The sequence below is a fragment of the Crocodylus siamensis genome, chromosome 5, assembly GCF_052110815.1.
Source record: "Crocodylus siamensis isolate JL-2025a chromosome 5, ASM5211081v1, whole genome shotgun sequence".
NCBI classification, from domain to species: Eukaryota; Metazoa; Chordata; order Crocodylia; family Crocodylidae; genus Crocodylus; species Crocodylus siamensis.
This window is the reverse complement of record NC_143399.1, coordinates 41669977-41691108: the sequence shown is the minus strand read 5'-3', so window position 1 is coordinate 41691108 and position 21132 is coordinate 41669977. Positions and strand designations below refer to the sequence as shown.

Genomic DNA, 21132 nt, shown 5'->3' with positions numbered 1-21132 from the left:
TTCTTTGCTATTCATTCCATCCAGGAAGAGCACACACCTACTGCAGATTCTTCCTCAGCCTGATGAAGGGTATTTATATCTGAAATCTTGCTAAGAAGAATCTTTCCAACTATTTGAGTTGGTCTAATAAAAGGTATCAGATTTACCTTTTCTGTCTCTTAGTTAACGCACTGCTTTAGCAACATTCACCATGGAAGAATATACCTAAAAACAAGCATTTGAAGAAGAAAGGAAAGTCAGTAACAGTACTGTAAACTGAGCTCTTTAAGTCATGTTGTCCCATGTGTTCCATTACCTGCCCTCAGAATATAGATTTAGAATGAATGAGCCTCAGGGGCCATCTGGTCAGATACAGATGTGCTATCCCTAACCATCCCAAAGCCCTATCCAGGGTTATCTTGAAAGCCTCCAATGAAGGAGGTTTCACAGTTTCCCTGGGCAACTTGTTCAGCTGTTCTGTCCTATTCCACTTTGGATCCCTTTATTAAACTGCATGAAAAGAACTGGAATGCTGGTTGGTCCCATAGTGCTCTTCATGCTCTTACAAAAAGGCATAAAGATAGGCAAGGCCTGTTTGTTGGCCAATTAGGCATTGCTAGCATAATCTTTGTCCCTTCCCCCTCCACCCAAGGGGCAAATACCAAGACAACTTTTCTTGAAGAATTGCAGTTATCGTACTGGTAACTATCTTTTCTATCTTCTCTGCTTGCAAAAGGCTAATCTATGAAAAGTGTCACTGTGAGCTATGAAGCACATTTATGTTCCATTCCAGAGCTGGCTGCATGTTGTTGGTGGGTGGTTTTATTCCCTGTATCCTTTTTTAATATATACTCTGGGCCCTTTGGGATGAAGTTGTCTCTGTAAATGTGAAAACAACAATTATAATTTTATTTTATTTACTGAGGGAAGATGCACAGCAGCTGTCATGCTGCACTGCATATCTAATTGTGAATTCTAGTTCCAGCTGGTAGATCAAAACTGAAAGGCAGAGCCTTGGGATGCAAAAGGTCAAACAAAATGCTGAGGCTCCTAATCTTTTTAAACATGTTTGTTTAATATGAAGTGGTCTGCTGAGATTGTTTTTCCATCCAGAATAATCAGTATACGCTGACTAATGGGAGACACTGAGGAGCTAAGGAACAGCAATTAAATGTATAGGAGAAGGCTGTTGAATACTTTCATGAGCCTGTAAAGTACAAAAAGCCGGAACAAGCAGCCTCAAGGTCATGTAACCTTTAAGGCTGTTAACAAGAAAAATCTATAGGGTACAAATAGGGCATTTTGTGATTCCATGTCTACAGATTTTGCCACAGAATCCATCTGCTGTCAGAAACTTTAACAGTCTCCCTGTGCAAAACAGAACCTGAATTTTCACCCCTAAACATTTCAATTTCATGCAATACTGTGCTGATCATGTTACCTCTTTTCATATTTAATACTTTGAATTTTTTCCTTTTTGAGATCACTTAATGCTGCCTCAGAAAGTAGGGGCTTACCACAGAATTTAGACTCTTTAAAAGTATCCAGGGCCTTTCTCATGGTAGCATGTGCAGACTTCTCATTAGAGTTTTGCAGTTCTGGCTCATATACAGGTAGAATAGTTCTGTTGTCCAGGCCATTACAAATAGACCTGTATTGTGGCAGTTAAATCAAGTGTTCCTGAAATCATTTAACATGTTGTTCACATTGCACTGAGATGAATATACTTTTCTAAGAAGTCCTCTGACATTCATCATGTGTCATCTCTAACAGTTAATGTCAACTCTATGGTCAGTAAAGAGCATGAAAAAAGTGTTCCATTTAGAAATTGTTTTCTCTCAATGCAGTTAGTATCTATGAATTTGTCATAATAAAATAAGTAACATAGTTTGTACTTGTTGGTGCATTCCAGAAGTGTACCAAGAGACTTTCCCCCTCCTGAATTCCAAAATGTGCCAACTTCCATTTTCATGTATTCATAGCCAACGGGAAAAAGAGAGAGAGCACATAAAATCTTTATTTTTTTCACCCACATTCCTCAGAAAAAATGGTCCTATGACATTACTTTAGCAACAGCAAGAAATGTTCTGGGACTTATTAGTTGGGGATTGTGATGGAAGGGGACTCCAGGTTTTTTTTGTGGTGGAAGAGGACTCTAGGGTTTTTTTAGACAAGGGCAAAAGCAAAACTGTAGACTGTAGTTGATCCCTTTGTATTCAAACTCTTTCACAAGCAGAGAATACACATTACCAGAATGTTCTGCAGTAATAAAGCACTTTGTGTGTTTTCAAAATTTTTAGGAATTCTCAATTTTTCTTGTTTAATTTTGCTGCTCATTTTTGAACTTGTGGAATTATGCTTATTTCACAAAAACATAAAGAAGATTAATTAGTTGCAACGCATTTTAAGATCATCTCATGAAAGGTTTGATAGGAATGTGTAATCCTGGCCTCCATTAAGTTAGTGGGACTTGTGCTATTTGATGACTAGAAAATGGTATTTACGAGTTTGCATTTGGGAATTGGCTTGTAGGTCAAATAAATATTGCATTAGAACAATGATTCAGGGCAACAGGAAGGGTTAATTGATTTCTAAAGCCTGTTTGTGACAGTTTCTTCAAGGCCCACTGTGTCTGACACAGACAAGTGGCAAGCAGAAAGACAGGCTGGGAAATTGAAGACACGTACCACACAATTCCATAACATGAGATAAAGTGGTACCAGGACACACAGTGCCCAATTGCAGAGCCCTTGGAATTTCCAATTTTGGGGAACAGACTAAGAGAAGGCCAGGAAAGCCAAAATTAGGATGTGTGCATGTGATGAGTTTGTGAAGCTAAAGAATATGCTGACAGGACAGAATGTAGACAGTATGACGATCACAGAGAGACCAATCATCGATGCCCAAAGATGAAGAATCATCAAAGGACAGAAAGAACAGTATCCTATGGGGTCAGTTACTGGGGGACAAGAGACCCCTCCTGTGGCAGGATCAGGGAGGGGGACAACCTGTCCCTGCATGAAAAGCCCTGAAGCCAAGGCAAACTTACGAGTTACAGGCAGGGGAGAGACAGACGAGCCGCACTAATACAAAGCACCCATGCTTTCCAGTTGGAGACAGCACAGATGGGTGATGTCATCTCAGGATGCTGCCTGGCTGGGATAAAAGCCGGTACCGGGAGAAACATGGGGGAAGCACCATGGGGAGTGGACAGCAAAGGTGCTTCTCGCACTGGATATAGGCAGTTCCGGGAGCCAATGAAGGACCCAGAGTCAGACCCACCAGAGGGGTCCATAGCCAAGGAAGGCAGCTGTGACCATGCCAGTGGATTGCTGGGACCACCAGTGCCAGGCCAGTGAGTAGGGATGGGCCACAGCCCTACACTTCGTTCTTCTGTTAATGTCTTCCTTTTTTTTCTTCTTTTGCTTCCGGGGAGGGCCTGGAGAGTCCCTAAGGCGAGGGTCAGAACCATGGGCAGCACTCCCAGGGTAGGAGCAGCTGGGGGAGCATGGCAGGCAGCCGGGCCATAGCCAGAGACCCAGCGGAAGAATGGAGACAGCTTAAACATCTCAGGGAGGAAGTGGGGAGGAGTCATCTGTAGCCCAGCCAACGAGGAGAGTGGGGAGAGTCAACACTGGAGGGCAAGCTGCAACAACACCAAGTAGCCATCCTGAAGGCAGGTGTATGGATGGAGTGTAGGGGAGGTGGAGCTGCATGGATACCCGCCAGGAGGTGCAGGCAATATGTGGGGGACCACAGGAAGGGAGCCCACCAATGAAACAAAAATCCAAGTCATGGCAAGCAAGTCTCTGGGCTTCCCTTGAGGAAATCGTGGGCTGTCTCTGAGACCACTGGAGCTTACACAGCGGTCAGCACCGGGAGCATCTGTCATGGCTGTGTGTGAGTGCCTCCTCGAGACTAGGCAGGCACAAACAGAAAAGGAGAGATTTTAGAGCAGCAAAAGGTCCCTGAAAGTGGAACCCAAGGCCACTGTGAAAAGAGAGCGTACCACCAGCCTGTCTCACTCACCCGACTTGGTGGGGAGGTGTCTTTGCTTCCAACCTCCAGGCTGCTGACATTTGACATTCAAGAGAGAACCTCAGAGTGAAGCTCACATACTGGCCAGATGTACCTTCCCTTGATGACATCCCTGGGACTTGTAGATATAGAATTGTTTGCATTATGCTTATCTGCTATCACTGTGTATCAATAACAATAGCTTATTATTGAATGGAGAGGTTGTGGTCAGTCTGAGGGTTTGTGTCCACCTGGAACAAAATATCTGGGTCATAAATCCACTGCAAACACCATTGACTTCAGTGGATCTAGACTATTATTCACTGTTAAACACTAGAAAATGTGCTTCAGGAAGTTATGCTGTATTGGCTATGAGACAGTTTAATGAACTATATTTTCATCTTAATCATTTATGCCTCTATTCCCAAACAAAACCATTCACTAATTAATAAATTATCTAGATTAATAGGTCACAACATTTTACCTGGATACCCCTACACTGAGCCCCATAGCTGTAGTCAGGCTAAGATTTCAGTCTTTAAGATTCAAAGCTGTTGTAAGCTTCAGGCAGGGAACAGGAGAGACCAAGATGTCAGCAGTGTCAGCAAAGAACTGATCAGGTGAGACACTCCCAAATGATGCCAGCAGGCAAACCACACCTCATGCTGCAGAGGAAGGGAAAACGTCCAAGCTCCCTTGAAGTCTGACCTGAAGGAAAATTCCTTCCTGACCTTGAGTCTGGCAGTCTTGTGAGTTAGACACATTGGCCAGGCATCTAAGAAAGAGGAGTCTCTGTATTACCTTAGAATGAAGGGGTACCCTGGCTTCAAATTAAGCCAGTCTCTGAGGTTTCAAAGGAGGGCCAAAACAAGCTCCAGAAAGTGTCCTGACCCCTGCATATGACCAGCTAAAAAACTGACGCATGAGATTTGATTATAGTTAATGTCTTAATGCAGAGCTGCCACTGTTAGAGCATCCTGATGACAATGCAGGTGATCCTGCTCATGGCCCAAGAAGGAAAGAGATGAACAGGGGGATTCAGATTAACAGGTTCCAACACCAGAAGGGACCATCATGACCACTGCATCTAACACCTGCCTACCCCTGTGTCCTGGCAATGGAATTTTTTTCCAAGGAGCTGAATTTAAAATATAACCCTTTTAGAAAACAAACTAATCATAGTCAGTGCAACCTGAGTCCACATCTCCCATCTTAAGCTGTTACAATGTTTAATTACCTTCTCTGCTAGGAAATTGTGCCTTCATTTCAAGGTTCAATTCATTTTGACTTCCAGCCATTGGATTTTGTTCTTGTAAACGAGGTTGAAAAGCACCCCCCCATGGATGTCTTTTCCAGGTGTTAAGTGCCTATACATACTGATCAAATTACCTCTTGACTTTGTCTGTGATAAACTGAATAGATTGCTATCCTTAAACTTCTTGTAAGACTTATTTTCCAGCCCCTTAATCATTTTTGTGGTTCTCTTGAACTTTTCCCACTATTTCCATATCTTCCCCAGGGTGTAGACATCAGAAGCAGACAGTTATTCTGAGAGCAACCTTATCAGCATTGTGTGCAGAAGCAAGATCAAGATAATTTCCCTAATTGTACTTGAGATTCCTCTTTTACACACCCTAGATTGTATTGGCCCTTTTTGCCATAGTATTAGACTAAGAGCTCATGGCATGGTGCTTATCTGTAGTGACCGTCTCTGAGTCACTGCTTAGCTATATTAAAATAGATTGTGGTTGGACTGTGACCATCAAACTAGGGGATGCAGATCCCTCTCTGCTAGTTACCTATCCTCATTATTTTCTGCCTGGTGCTATTTTTGTTTCATCATGAAATTTTACCAGCAGAAACTGTAGGTCTTTGTATAGAACATTGTTAAAATTATTAGTGTTGCACGAAGAACCAGTTCCGTGGGGGAAGGAGGTCTGCTGGAAACAGGCCTTACTCATTGGTACCACCTGAAGAACAGCTACATTTTAAGATCTGACAATGAGCCAGTTTTTAATGCACCCAAAGCGTTTTCTGCTAATTCCATATAGGTACAAGGTTTGTGGTTTATTTATTTATTACTCAAAATGTCATATTACCAAGTCACATATTTGTGAGAAATGCAAGTATAACACATCAACACTATGATTTTTGTCAGCTGGACCTTGTCAAAGAAAAAAGGAAGTGGGTTTGTTTGACAACATCTATGTTCCATGAAACCGTGCTGGCAGGCTTTCATTTTATTTATAGCTTCTAATTCTTTGTTGATAACCTTGTTCCATTATTTTTTCCTGCAATGAGAACTAAATCATCTGCTTTCCCTCCCCACTTTTTAGCAGAAAAGATAAATTTGCAAACCACAGCAACAAAACTAACTGGAAATCAATTAAATAAGTTACTATGACAAGGTGATGATTTCTAGCCTGATGAGAAGGAAGGTGCCAACACATCTTCAGGTTCAATTTAAAATAGGAGTCATCCCAATTCTTCTAAGTACAGTATATGATAATCTACCACAAGTTAGCAGGAACTAAAGAATGTCTGTATAATTGTGCCGTAGAGTTTGAGTGAGACTGGTAGGCATTGGTTGTAGAGAAAAAAAACTCCTGGTTTCAAGAAGGCAAGTACTATAAAAAGTTTTGTGGATTTTTTTTTCTTTGCTTAAAGGGCAGAGTTAATATTTGCATCAAACGAGAGTTGTGCTTGTCTTTGCCCACTCATGGACTGAACGTTCCTTCTCTTGTGAAGGCACAAAGTTCAACAGCAAAATCATATGCATTGTGCTAAATGACAAGTGATGTAAGAGCAAGAAGAAAACCATGGCCAATCTCTTATTTTGAACACTTCCATTAGCTCCTAGTTTTAGCAAATCCTTCACAGAATCCTTCAGGCTTTTTTGATTTATTCCTCTAAACATAAGTACTAGTATAGTCTCCTGAACCTGGAGAGCCATAGTCTCCTAACTGCTCTTCATACCTGTTACAAAATGTATACCTTTAAAACCTATGCCAAATGGACCAAGCATGGCACAGATTCATCACTGATACCAAGAGGTGTCGTTCCTTATAAAGGATATCAGTACATGGCTGTTGCACTATGCATGTATTCTTTTTCTGGATGTGACAGGAGTACGTGGTCTTTGAAGAAATGTGGTGGCAATTTAGTTTTGTGATGCTGGGGGCCATGCTGTCTCTCTTCATCACACTATCAAGAGTCCCTGGGCAGCATTACTTCCTAGGAAACTTGGCAGTGATTTGGGGGCTATGTTCCAGTGGAGAATAGAAATGCAAGCATCTGAAATTTACTCCCATTTAGTAGATGGGTGATGGTATTTACTTGTAGTGTATTAACAGAGGCATGTGGCTTAGTGTATGGGAAGTCAGGAGGTCTGGGTTTTGTTCCTGGCTGTGCCACTAGCCTGCTGAGTGACTTTACGTGAGTCCCTTCGCTTCTCTGTGCCTTGATGTCTCTGTCTGTGAAATGGGTATAGTGATACTGACTTACTCTGTAACGCGCTTTATGAAGCATTTATAAAAAATGCTATGCAAGAGCAAAGTAGGACTATCCAGTTTGACTTCTGGTATACGAACACCAAAGTGCTGAGTATGCTGATAACATGCAGCAATGGCCATCTGCCCATCATGATGTCTAATTTCTGCTTACCTCTTGGCACCTGTACACTTGATGCTACTATTGTGGGGCCCCATTCCTGCAAACATACTTTTGATTAACTGTTCACACAAGTAACTCCACTTCAGGGAATGAAGATACTTATTTTTGTGTGTGTGAGGATAGGGCCTGAGGCTGTTGGTACGTTGCTCTGGTTGTTGGCAAAGGGCGGTGTGATCCCAACACAGCATTTCTCAGACAGTTTGCTGTCTGCCTGTGTTAAATCCTTAGAGTGTCTTTCTTTGATTTGGTCTCTCTTTCTCATACCAGGTATAGCTACATACCTGTCCCTTGTGCAGTCAGTTATTCTCCTGTGAGGTGATGTTGCATGCTATTATATCAGAATAGCAGTGTCTTAGACACACTGCATGCAAAAGTGAATGGAGAATCCAGCCTTGCACACTTTCGCACCCAGCCTCTAGTTTAACCTCCCACAATTTGCCACAGCTACAGGGAGCGGAGTCCAAAGCTGCCATATGCCCAGCATCAAATCAAAGGAAGAGGCCTTTTGATGACCTCTTACTCCTTCCTCCTAAAAAGCAAAGAGTTTTTAATGCATAAAGCAGATCACTGATTTTTACCTGATTTCTAGTAAAACCTCTTTTAGCTTTGACATTTTGCATTGTGTTGTGGTGGGAGGAATTCTGCACACAAGCCTAACCATGATTTTCTCTCAACAGATCAAAGCAAGAGAGAGAGAGCTACTGGATGAGAAGGAGTTCTCTGAAGCCATCAGAAAAATACATGAAGCTGTGGAGCTTAAATTATCAGAATTTAAATACCAGTGTGCCCATAAAAAGAATAAAATGCATGGCCCATGCAGACTGGTATTTAAGGACAAACATCCTGCAAGCAAAATGAGTTTTAGCAGATCCAGAGCCAAGGAGGCACTTATGAATGTTAGTGCCAGTGAATTGGTCAATGAACTGAGAATGAGAGAGGGCAGGCTGGAGAAAGAGCTAAAGCAACTGCAGGAAGAGTGCAGACATAAGCTGACTGAGATTGTGGATGGGCTGGACAGTGTGATTTGTATACCTCCTATGAAGAGATAATGCTGCAGGGAGGAAGGCAAAGAAATAGAGCTCTTTGATCCAAGCACATTACAAATCTTGGGATGGGCGTGGGGGAGGCGAAGAGCTGAATGTCATTTCTAATTTTCAGCCTTGAAAATGCCACTTGTCACTGTTTCATGACACAGATCCGGACTGTAACACTGCTTCCCTAGTGATTCTACCCTTGCCAATTAAATTCTGCAGCAGGTCTAATGAACTTTTGAGATAAATTTTAAATCATTCCTTTATCTCAGATTTCTGATGCTTCCACTAGGAGCCGGGTTTCCTTTTAGAGCACTCAGCTGCTAGATATAATGTACTTGTGAGTCTGTGGTCTGAAAAACAGATTACATCTGGCAGCAAATCAAGGTACTGGGCAGAGATGTCCATTGGCTTTCCATGCTGAAAGGCATGTAGAGCACCAGGTATGAAATATATTGGCAACGTGCAGGGACGGCTGTTATGTTGTTCAGGTAGTTTGCGTATCCATGGTAAGGCTACTGTTCAGAGTTACCACAAAGCCAGATACAAATGCTTTATGGTAAATAAAGAGGCATCTTCTGCCTTCACTGGTATTAGGCACTTGGTTCACATTCTCAAGGAAAATCCCTCTGTTTTACAAAACTATTGAATTATGTGCCCCACTGGTATAATTTATGGATCTGCTAGAGAATGTTTTTGTTAAGTAGAAATATAGCATTACATTTCAAGCATTGCAAAACTCCAGTCTCCACTCCAGAGACTCTGTCCCCCTAAGAACATGAAGCTTTTCATTTAGTTTTGGCATTCTGTCCCTCTCTGCTCATTTACAGGAAGAAATATATTTATATTTTATGTATGTACCTTCAGAAATAAAAGCAGTTTGCTTTGCATTTTTGAATTGCAATGAGCAGTGGTATTTCTACAATCCAACCTAGTAATTCATCTCAGCTTGTCCACATGAGTGCGGTCAGCAGTTGCCCCTTAGAAATTCAAGTGCATTTGAGGAAATTATTATTTTCAGGTATTTGTATCATTATCATTGTTCTTTTGTGAGATGAAGTGGGGCTACAAGGAGGGGCATGGACTGATTATCCCTTACACTACCCTTTTGGCAGTTATTTATTGCAGCTCTCAGTCAGTGTGAAATGCCAAAGCAAAACTGCCTCATAGCATCACTAGGATTTCTTATGCGTTTAGCACAAGTGGAAATGACTAGAAGTATAAGTCAATAAAGGACCAAACTTGCCAGGACACTTATTGGTCTGAGAGTGATTTCACCAACCTGCCATGGACATAAGACTGTGCCTAACTTGTGCCATATAGAGTTGGTGGTAGCCACCCTCACTTTCCAGACAGAAACCCTGCCATATTCCACAAAGAACAAGATGGAGTAGGGCATGGCGGATGTGAAGTCTCTAGGGGCCATGCTGCAGACTGAGTCAGAGAACTCTGGACTCCATGAGCCACGGGCTGACTATGTTCTGGGCACCCACAAAATGTGGATAGATAAGAGGCGGGCAGTTATTTCAGGTGGAGGGCTGATTACAAAGTTTTAGGGCTGTATAGGTAGCCCTGCTCCTTGACAGGTGCCCCTCCTCCTGTTTGCCGTCTTGGGACCAGAAGTCCCACCCCCAATCCCTGACTTTTGCCACCAGAAGTCCCTCCCTTTGTCCCCTGGAATTACTCCTTTCAGCAAGGGGTTTTGCCATTTCTGAAACAGAAAAATACCAACTTATGTTCTAAAAATCAAACATGTACTACAACATTCATTAATTTCAAAAAATATTTTATTTTTACATGTGTTTGTGTAGTGTACATAGTGGTGATAATATAATAGCTTAAAATGATGTCTTACTCTTGTATATTGTGTGGGGGTGTGGGTGGAAGGGTGTATATAGGTTTGTAGGGTATGGGAGAGATTTGTGGGGAAGGTGAATAGGTGGGTGGGTATGGGCTTTGTGGGGGGCTGTGAGTGTGTGGGAAGGAGGGTGCCTGCGGAGCATTGTGGCTTGCATGAAGGGGGAGGGTTTGCCCACAGCCTGCCCCCTCCCTCCTGTGGCAGGTAGAGCCCTCGCCAGCGTGTCCTGCAAGCCCGGACTCTGTGCTCCTGCCACTCCTAGCCCCAGGGCACTGGCACTGGCCCCGTGTTCCTATTGCTGCACTTGCCCCCTGTCTGCCACTGCTGCCCTTCTCCTGTCGCTTCCTTCCACCTGTGGCCGCTCCAGCACCATGTCCCAGCTGCGGGCCAGACTTGCTGCTGCAGCTGTTTAGTTCGGCTGCTGGCTCCCCCTGGGTCCTACTGCCCCTGGCTCGTGTCATCTTTGACACACAGCCAGGGGCAGATAAATATTAATTTTCTAAATTTTTTAGGGGCCCCACAAGCCAGATAGATTGGCCTGGCAGGCTGGATTTGGCCCGCAAGCCAAATTTTGCCTTCCCCCCACACGTTCAGGGAGATGTGGGTACCCTGCCCAGGTCTCCTGGGCAGCAGCAAGCAGGGGGTGGAGGGGTAATTCCCCTGTGCTTGATGCTTCCTGGTAGACTGGGACTGCACCGTGGCCATGCAAGGTATCCCCGGCTTGCTGCACTTTTGTGAGGAAGGATGGGGGGGCAGGTTCCCCTCCCTGCCTGGTGCGGGGGGTGGACTATGGAAAAAAAAGGATTGGGCCCCTTAGAGCTCAGGCAGTGCCCAGCTGGCCAGCAGCTCGACTCCCCTGCACTGCTGCTGGCCAGGTCCCTGGTTGAGCTCAAAGGGACCCAATTCTTGTTTCTCCAGAGCTCACCCCTGGAGCTGCTGGCAGGAGCAAAGCTGGCCCAAGTGGAGGTGGGAGGCACTGTGGCCCCGCTCTGGGACTGCCTCTGCCTGATGTGCCCAGGAGGTGAGGAGCTGTGTGTGGCCCCACTGTGCCTCTTGGAATGCTGGACAAATTTGATTTGGGCTGAACATTTTTGGGAAGCGGCCACATGGTAATGAAACAGGAACAAAATTAGGTGGATTGGAGATAATCTTGCCCTGAAGTAGTGTAACTCTAAGGTGAATAATGAGTACTTTAAGCTACTTAAAAGGTGTTAATGTGCAGCCAGGCAAGCAGCTAAGAGCTCCAGAAGCTGCCTAAATTTACTGTGTAACAAAGCCCTGAGTAGAGTTTCTCCCATGAGCAGCTTGTTTGAAAGGCCAGGGGCTACTGCTTTGTGATAAGTACTTGTTATAACTACAGTAGCTGCTGCCAGGACCATCATGCCTTCCCAGCAGTTTATCAAGGATCCTCAGGCAATTCTCACCTGACACTTCTCCACAAAGAGCTGCTGCACAAACACGAATACTGTCTGACCTTCAGAAAACCTCCTCCACAGAGAAGGGGGACCCAAGTGCTGCTGACCTACTTCAGCCTGCTCATGTGCTGTGAGAAGTGCCGTTTTGTTTTGTTACCAGCTATGGGAGAAGAATATGTATGGTCTCTGATTTCCCTACAAGAAGGTTCTTGGCCCCTGTCATCTGACCTTTGGCACCCTCCATTAAAGAATTAATTTAGGCCCAATTTCCCCAGGAAATCATGTGGGCAATAGTAGTGAGCTTACCCTAGAGCACGTTAAGAAATTCTGAGGACCTCAGCATTAATTCCTCTGCAGGTCTGGACAGTTTTTCTCCACTTTTAACGTATGTCATGAAGAATATTTTGATTTCTCAGTCTTGAAAGAGACTGGCTATATTAAAAATAAAATCCTGAGTCCCATCCACTGGGGTACTTAGAAAAGAACCATGGCCAGGTACCACTGATTTCTGAGTGAGTGCAAATCTGGAAGTGGATTCTGCGCGTCTAGTCCGTTTCTAGCCTCTTGCCTTCTGGAGTCTTGCCATATTGCTGTATGCCAAGTCATATTGTGCTGCTGTCCATTTAAGTTAGCAATCTTCACTCTGGTGTTAATACCAGGCCACAAACTCATTTCCTAACTGCACATCTTTGTCAGTACGCAGTGGTTTCAATGCAATGTGTTTAATATTCATCTGAGAATCCCATTTCAGCTAGGACTAGAACTGGCAGAGCTTACACCCCCCTGCTTGACCCTGAAGAATTATTTTATTTCTGGTGAGATGTAAAAATTATGTTGCTATAAAAGAAAAAAAGGCACTAGGGAGAGAGTCCGAGGCAGCCACATTTACCACATGACATAAGCAAATCGTAGTCCCAAGTCAGTTGTGTTATTAAAGGGATGCTGTCAGAACAAACATATTAAAACCATGATTACTGCACTGGTACTAACATCTAGGGACGATGAAACTGGAAGTAGCTTAGCATTCAATTGTCTATTTACTACTGATGCTATTTGTTTACTTTGGGCACCTGACACAACCTTTTCAGTGCAGCTAGATGATCCTGTTTAACTTTCTAGATTAAATTTCTCACTTTCACTTCTGTAGTCATTTATGCACCATCCAAAGTGGGCTTAAAAGGCTAACCCTGATGGGAGGTGAGTGGAGAAGTCTGACCTTGTAGTAGTATGCACATTCATTCCTCCATCCTTTCCTTTCCACCCACCCCTTCACTTCCTACTTTGGACAAGTTTGAATGCAACCAAAGACCAGGTGTGAGGCCCTGTATTTCTAATGAGTTGAAATGCCTAGAAGACATCTAAGGCAGGGGTGTCCAACCTTTTTGAATGTGGGGCCAGATCACAAACTCTTTATCGCCCAGTGGGCCGACGAGCCATATTCAAAGACCTCACAGAAAGTGGTATCACATCAGAAAGTGATGTCACATGACCTTTGACACCAATGAAGTTACAGGACGTGACAATGAAATGGGTCTGGAAATGTGGCTATGGAAGTTGTGGTTTTCAGAAAGTATGTATGTTTGGTATGGCTTAGGAACAGGACATCATTTTTCTGTGCAGGGGGTTGGACTGGATTAGGGCTGACTACCTGCAGGCCACATCTGGCCCACAAAGGGCCAGGATGTCGCCCACAGTCTACATGGGGTCTGCAAGCAGTTAAGTATATAGGGCATAGGCCTGGGCAGTCAACTATCCCACTGCTGTGCAAGGGCGAAAGGCCTGTGGGGGCGGTGGGGGGAGGAGTGGTTCATGTCCTGCAAATGTAGCCTGCGTGGCTGAGGATGGGGGTCTGCATGCTGCTGGAGCAGCCTGTGCAGTGAGGGGGTCCTAGGGGCCCACCCCCACAGTGTGCAGCCTGTGCAACACATGCTGGTGTTATCTGGGGACCACAGCCTCACCAGATCTGAACAGCCCTGGACTAGCGTATCTTTGAGATCCTTTACTAACTTGATCATGGTCATTGTGGTTAATTAAATAGAAACTGTAGGCATATACTGCAGAGATGTGGAAGAGATCTCAAGGATACGCTAGTCCAGGGTTGTTCAGATCTGGTGAGGCTGTGGGTCCCAGATGACACCAACATGGGGTGGGCCCCTAGGACCTCCTCACGGCACGGGCTGCTCCAGCAGCATGCAGACCCCCATCCTCAGCCATGCAAGCTACATTAGCAGAACCTGAACCGCCAAGGAGGCGGCTGGAGGTAGAGTGCCTCTGGGCTGGGCTCCTCCTGCCTCCCACCCAGCCTGGCTCCAGCAACCGCGCGCCCCGCAGCCTCAGCCCAGCCCCCAGCTCCGTGCAGGAACTTACCTTGCGCCTCTGTCCACCATGGAGCCAGAGAAGAAGCTGAACAGGCTGTCCCCAGCTTGTCTAATCAGGCGTGGCTGGGGCAGCCCCGCGCCATGCAGTCTTCGGGGCAGCGGCGGCAGGACCCAGCTCATTGATGAGCCCGGCCCTGTGGGGGTAAGTAGCTCCCCCCCCCTCGCTACTGGCTGGGGCCCGCGGGCCAGCCCTGCCTGCCTCGCCTCGCCGCGGCGGCTCTGCCGCGGGCCAAATAAAATGGCTTGGCAGGCCACGTGGCGGCCCGCGGGCCATATGTTGGACAAGCCTGATCTAGGGCATACGTGAACTGGCACACAATTATTCCTGAAGTTAGCGTATGGCTTCATTGTGAAATTAGGTTGTGCTCAGCAGGGGGAACACACAGGTACCTTGTGGTATCAGGGATGGTACTCTGAAGAGCAGCCAAGGACGGGTTGGTATGGCCTTTACTGCCTGTTTTTCATATTGTTGGCTACTTTGTAACTTGTTTCTGACTGCTGTCTCCTACTGTCTCTTAGGTACTTTGTAAGGAGAGGAGAGCTCCTTTGACAGAGATGGCAAGTAGGTGCCTAGTGACCATCTACTCAGCCACATTGGTTTTCAGACAGATCTTTCCAAAATTCATATGCTTTAATTATTCTGGATACATTTTTCAAAGACATCTTGATGTTTTATGAGTCCAGGTCCCATTGTCAAAACTGACCTGGGCTCCAAGGGCACTGCTGGTTAGACTGCAGGGCTTTCTGGCCTTGCATCATGCTGAGGCTGGTAGAGGGCCCTGTGTTAGAGTTGGGGATGAATCAAGTGTTTATTTTGGCTGGCCAGTCAACCCAATGTATAGTTGGGGCCAACATGGTAGCATGGGCTAAGATTAGTGCAGTAGCTGCTCAGAGTTAGTAGCCTAGCTTTACTGTTTGGGCTGGTAAGGTATACACGGGTATGTATATAAGGTTGGCTCTTGACATTTTAGTTGCCAGCTTCAAGAGGAAGGCTGGAGCATTCTCTTTGTAATGCTAATCCATGGCCTGGTGGTTTGAACGCTTTGCTGGCAAGTGGGAGTTGCAGGTTCAGACACAGCTGGGTAAGGGGAGTGTAGAACTCAGGTCTTCTCCCTGAACAAATGCCTTAACGAGGTTAATTAGGAGGAATATTTCTGCTCCATTTTACTGCTACAGGACCATTCTTTTTTTTTTTTTGTCATAGCAGACAGTAGAATCCCAAACTGTCTAAATGCAAAAAACTTTAAGTACACAGCTACCCACAGGCTATTTAGGTGCATAAAGCAAAATAGGATTTAGCCCTATTTCCCTGCTCATGTGAAATGAAGGTTATGAACAGAGCAGAGAATAGAAGTTGGATGGGAACAGAAACTGAGCTGAACCTCTGGAGGAGACTGGTTGCATCTGAAACTCCAAGGTCTGACAATAAGGGTGAGGTCTTGTGAGAAGTTTAAGAACCAAAAAAGTATCCTTTGACAAACATCAATGCAAAGGCATTTTCTGTGCATAGAAGCATCTTTGTACATATTAAGATGTTCTGTTTTGAGGAAAAGACCTCCCAGTTACTCCTTATTGTCTGATTACAGTCTGGAAAGGAAAGGACCATGCTAGGGGAGATCAGCTAATCTGGAAAACTGGAACACTGGGTGTAAAGTGATGACCAACAGAGGTTGTACAGGAGGTTTGGGGAGGTGAGAAGCATATGGTGACTCAGTAATGAAATCTCTCTTGGACACTGAGCCAATGATAACCTACAGCTGGTCTTCTCCAGAGGAATTTGGAAATGTGCGTGCTGTTTCTTTACATGCTTTCAGGGGCATTTCTCTACGTGCACTATATGTTCACTGTGAAAGAACTTAAAACCCAAATTGCAGATGAAAGCTACTTCAAAGTATTTCAAAAGGAGGCTATATAAGGAGTCTTTGCCTTCTGTGTATATCTATTTAATATGCTACCATGGAGTTGTCTGAACACGACTTCTATTTAACCTGCCTTTCTGCTGTAATTGGTACATGCTGACCAAATTATTTGCGTTCCAAACTTCATGCTAGGAAAATGGAATTGTCCCTAAATATTTAATCACTGATAACTTTGGGTTGCATTTCACATTAGAGCTGTTCCTCCAAAAATAACACTTCATCAACCTGCTTGCCACCAAAATAGGGGAAGTTTACTTTGCAAAAGGCAAGTGAGTCATCTGCAATTGCTGCTCTTGACAGCATTGTGCTTTTTCCTAAGTAGGGGCTGCAACCTGTGTTTAAAAATAAAAGCTGTTGGGAGTAATTATTTCCTAAAGTGTTTTTGGTTGCCTCCTGGGTTTTTTCCTCCTGTTCCTTGATTCACTCTGCTACATCATGACAGGAAGGAGACTTGGCGGTAAGTAGTGTGACATGTAAAGGCTCCACAGGTTTTATTTTCAGTGTTCTCAATAGAAAGATCAATCAGCAAGAGTTCCTCCCCAGCGATAAGAAGCAGGTCTGACCTGCAGTTGCCTTCAGTAAGCACCTCAGACCTTTTCACTCGCCAGGGTAGCTGTCTGGGCTATGCAGAACCAAACAGCTCACTATTCTCCTACCAACAACGCTTCTGGTAGCTGCCCCCAAGTGCCGAGACTTCCAGCACTGCTGTTGCTTTCTCCGTGCTGGGTTGCTCCTCTTCCCTGCTCAGCCTCTCTTAACTTTCCCCATCTGTCAACAGAATGATTCCCCAAGCTACTCTTAAAACCGTTTCCTGCTGGTTGTGTACACTCAGTTAATGTAGTTCAGCCGGTCTGCCAACTCCTTTCCATTTGCTCCCATCACTGCTGCATTTACTGGAGAAAGCATCAAGGCAGTGTGAGCAAGCTCAGCCATTTTGGAAACCCTGTCAGCAACTTAGCTTACATAGAGATTTGCAGCCTAATTTTCAGGCCTCTGTTCCCCCTATTATAAAATCTTGCTCAATATGTTCAAACAGGAAAGAAACATCTGGTTTTGGCCTAAAGACACTCAGTGACAATGAAGTTTTGCTGCTCAGAGGTAAGCTCAGGGGTAACCAATGTTTGTCATCCTGGTTAGGATTTTGCACTTTATTTATAGCTTAAATGGATTTTGCTTCAGTTGGATCCTGTTCTGCCTTTTTCCACTAGATGAAAGACCTCTTGACTTTCAAAAAGCTTCTTCTAATGTAAATACTTAGATTGTGATCAAATTGTGTCTTAACTGGCTCTTGGATACATTAAATCAGGGGTGTCAGTCTCATCCAGGCTCACAGACCAGAGGAGTGTTGCGGGGCTGATCTGCAGGCCACATGGGGCCAATGGACCTCCCTCAACATACCTGGTCCGGCAGTTGCTCCAGCTGGGACCTGTACTGTGTGATGCGATTCCGGGAATTTCCCGAATGGACATTGCATATGGCACTGTCTGGCTGGGACAGCTATCATGTGTAGCATAGCTGCCACTCCAGCCAGACTGTGCCACACACAGCACGTGTTCTGACTGCTCTGGGATCTGCATCGCATGCTGCATGGGTCCCAGACTGGCTGGAGCAGCCACTGGATCAGGTGGCTGGAGGTGGGGGAAGGGAAGAGAGTCTCTGGACCAGACCCAGCCCACAGACTTGCCCCATGCCACAGGCATGAGCTGTGCCCCATGTGGGTCTGATCAAAACCAGGGGCAGCACTAGGGGCCAGGTGGCAGGGCTCTGTGGACTGGATCCAGCTTGCAGTCTGCATGTTTGACAACACTGCATGAAATTGGCTGGATTTCCTAAGTCTGGCAGTGTTAGGCAGGTTTCCCAGATCATGAATCACTCTTATTGTTTAGCACTGAACCCTTCTGAGGCTGGATGGTCAGCCTCCTTTCTGAAGTGTGGACTTCAGTACCAGGCGCACTATTAGTGGACATGCTAAATGGTCTCCCTGGTCCTACAGACAGAGGTAAAGCCACCTTTCTACCTCTGTTTGATATTCCCCTGCTTGTACATTCTTGAAATGATTCATGCTGGGGAACCAAATGTGAGAAATGGCAGCCTCAGGATTAATGTTCTGAGACTGAAAGGAAGGACTAAAAAAGTGCTCAGTGTAAATCTTTCTGTAATACACATACCCATATACATTCCCTGCAGTAGTTGTGGCAGGGGGTATCCCATCCTAGACACCAGTACTTTAGATGAATACAGACAAAGTAGTAGTAAGGCAATCCCTTCGTTCCTCCCCAGACACCCATGCCTCAGTTTCCTTATCTGTAAAATGGGAATAATTAGACCTTTTTTGTAAAGCACACTGAGTCCTGCTGGTGGAGAGAGCAAGATAAGAGCTAAGTACTGTTAATAATAGAAGGGTTAAGCACTTCAGTGTAGACTGAGCTCCCCACCTGGCCAGGTCCTGGCCCCCTGGTCAGAACCCTATTGATTTTGATGAAAATTAGAAAATTTAAATGAACAGAAACCCAAATGTGACTTCCCCTAAAAACAGACCCTGCTGTTTTTCATCCAGGTCAGGAGGGTTCTGACCAGACTGTGGTTGGAGACGGGGAGGAGAGATGATGTGCCTGGTGGAGGCTGAGGCTGGGGTACAGAGCCACTGATGCTGACCTAACCTGGCGGCTCAGCTGGAGGTCCCTGCCTAGTCCATGTACAACTGTAACTCTCCATCCCTACCTGTGTGAGGTCAGTGCCTCACCTCTGTATCCCGAAGGACCAAATAGGTGCTTCTTACACTTTTCCCATTTTCTTACTTAACAGTAAAACCAACCAGTGGTGTCCACAACATGCTTTGAAACGTGAGTGAGCAGAGGCAGGTCCTAAAGTTAGAGTGGTACATTGCAGGGTGACATAAAAATGCCATGAGTTGAGTCTGCTCAGACAAGGACAAGGGCAAGGACAGTGCTAGTGCTGACTGACTGGGTCTTGATGAGGGTGGGCAATTATTTTGGCTGGGGGGGCTGCTTAATGAGTTTTGATGAACCATTGCGGGCTGCATGCGTGACAGCTGGCACCATCTTGGGACTGGAAGTCCCACCCCCTAACCTTTGCCACCAGAAGTCCCTCCCCTTGCCCCTGAAAGTACTCCATTTTAGGGGGAAGGGGCTGCCACCTTGGAATCAGAAAAAATCCAAATCATATACTAAAAGTCAAAGTTACCATAATATATTTCAATTTTATTGCAAAAACTATTTTGTCGTGATTTGCTTGCATAGTGTATGTAGAGATGATTGCATAATGGCTCAAGAGTGAAGTCTAACTTGTATATTGTGTGTTGGGGATTACATGGGGTGTGGTTGGGGGGCTGGGTGTGGGGGGGTATGTTGTATGGGTGTGTGGAGTGGGAGGGCGTGGGGCCCCCCCCACACACTCTCCACCATGGCACACAGGCCCCACTGCTGATGGTAGCAGCAGCAGGCAGCAGGCCCTCGATGCTTGTGGCCTGTGCAGGCTCTGCCACCCAGTGCCATTCAGCTCCAGCCGGAGAGCACAACCAGGCCAGCCTGCCTCTATTGCACAGGGCTCTCCATGGCGCATGTGCAGCTCCCAGCACTCGCACACCGCTGAGGGAAAGCTCTGCATAATGGAGCCGGCGGCCTGGCCCTGTTTCCCGCTGCCACAAGCAGCTTCTGGGACTCCACTTGGGGAGCCCCACCGCTTGCTTCCCAGCAGAGTCCTGTGAGCTGCACATGGTGGCAGGGAGTGGGGAAGTCGGCTCCATTGCATGGGGCTTCCCACCTGCGGAGCACGAGTACTGGGTGCTGCATGTGCACCGTAGGGAGCCCTGCATGATATAGGTGGGCCGGCCTGGCTCTGCTCCTTGCCACCACACGCAGCTTCTGGAAGTGGCCGGAGCCATGCACCACTGGGAAGTAGTATCTGCGCAGGCCATGAGTACCCCAAGGGCCCCTGCCTGCTGCTGCTGTCCCCAGCGGTAGGGGTTGTGTGCCATGGGGTTGAGTGCGTAGGGGAGTTCCCCCCACACCCCACACACTCACACCCACATCCTGCCCACCTGAGCTCCATGCCCCTGCCACCCTACTGGGCATGGGCTCCAGGCTCCATGCTGCTGCCAGCCCAGCCCCACACTCCCGCCTGGCTGCAGCTCCCCCACACTGTCCCCGCTGCTTCCCTAGCTGCTGCCCGGAGCGAGTGCTGCAGCAGGAACAGGAGGAGGAGCTGCTGGAGGGCAGGAAGCTGGGCAGGTCCCCTGGCAGATGCAGCACTCACAGGACGAGCCTTGCCCAGAAGCTGGCTGGGCTGGGCCCTTCCACGCGTGAGGGTGGGAGTGAGGCATGCGGGCTGGGTGGGGTACAATTAATTGGTGAGCGCCAGCGGGCTCGATGAAATTGCCTGGTGGGTTGGATCTGGCCTGCGGGCCACATTTTGCCTGCTCCGGTCTAGATGTTTCAGTCAGTTCAGGGCCCCAAGCTGCTATGTGTTGTACAAATACGTAGTTAGTGTTAGTACCAGCCCTTGGAGGCTTGCACTCTAAAAAGCAAAATATAAAGCAGGATGAGGCAAACAAGTTGGCTGAATAAGCAGACCAGCAGGGGGGTTTAGCTGAATGCATCATCCACAGCCAGTCAGGAGCACTGGTTTCTGGGCTCTGAACATACACAATGCATGTGGTGTGAAGCCTGGCTTATCAGTGCTTGTTATTCCCTTAATCTCAACGGGGCCAAAATTCCACTCAACAGGCAGTGTCCTCTCTCCCCCACTCAGCTGAGTCCATGAGCACAGCCCCATAGGCATCTTTTTTTCCTAAGTGACTCTCAGAGCACACAGCTTATGGGGATCAATAGAGCACAGATCCCA

At 46.2% G+C, this 21132-nt stretch overlaps 1 protein-coding gene across 3 annotated transcripts in view; it reads left to right on the top strand.

Annotated features, from left to right (window-relative positions):
• The window catches only part of TEDC1 (tubulin epsilon and delta complex 1), a 151322-nt gene extending 140883 nt beyond the window's left edge, over positions 1-10439 (top strand). The window contains exon 7 of one of the 3 annotated variants that reach the window (XM_090048659.1): positions 8346-10439. In XM_090048659.1, the coding sequence (XP_089904785.1) occupies positions 8346-8717 (372 nt within the window). In that variant the 3' untranslated portion in view covers positions 8718-10439. The remainder of the gene's footprint in view (positions 1-8345) is intronic. The other 2 variants (XM_090048657.1, XM_090048658.1) reach the window with 2 other exon arrangements.
• The last annotated feature ends 10693 nt before the right edge of the window (positions 10440-21132 follow it).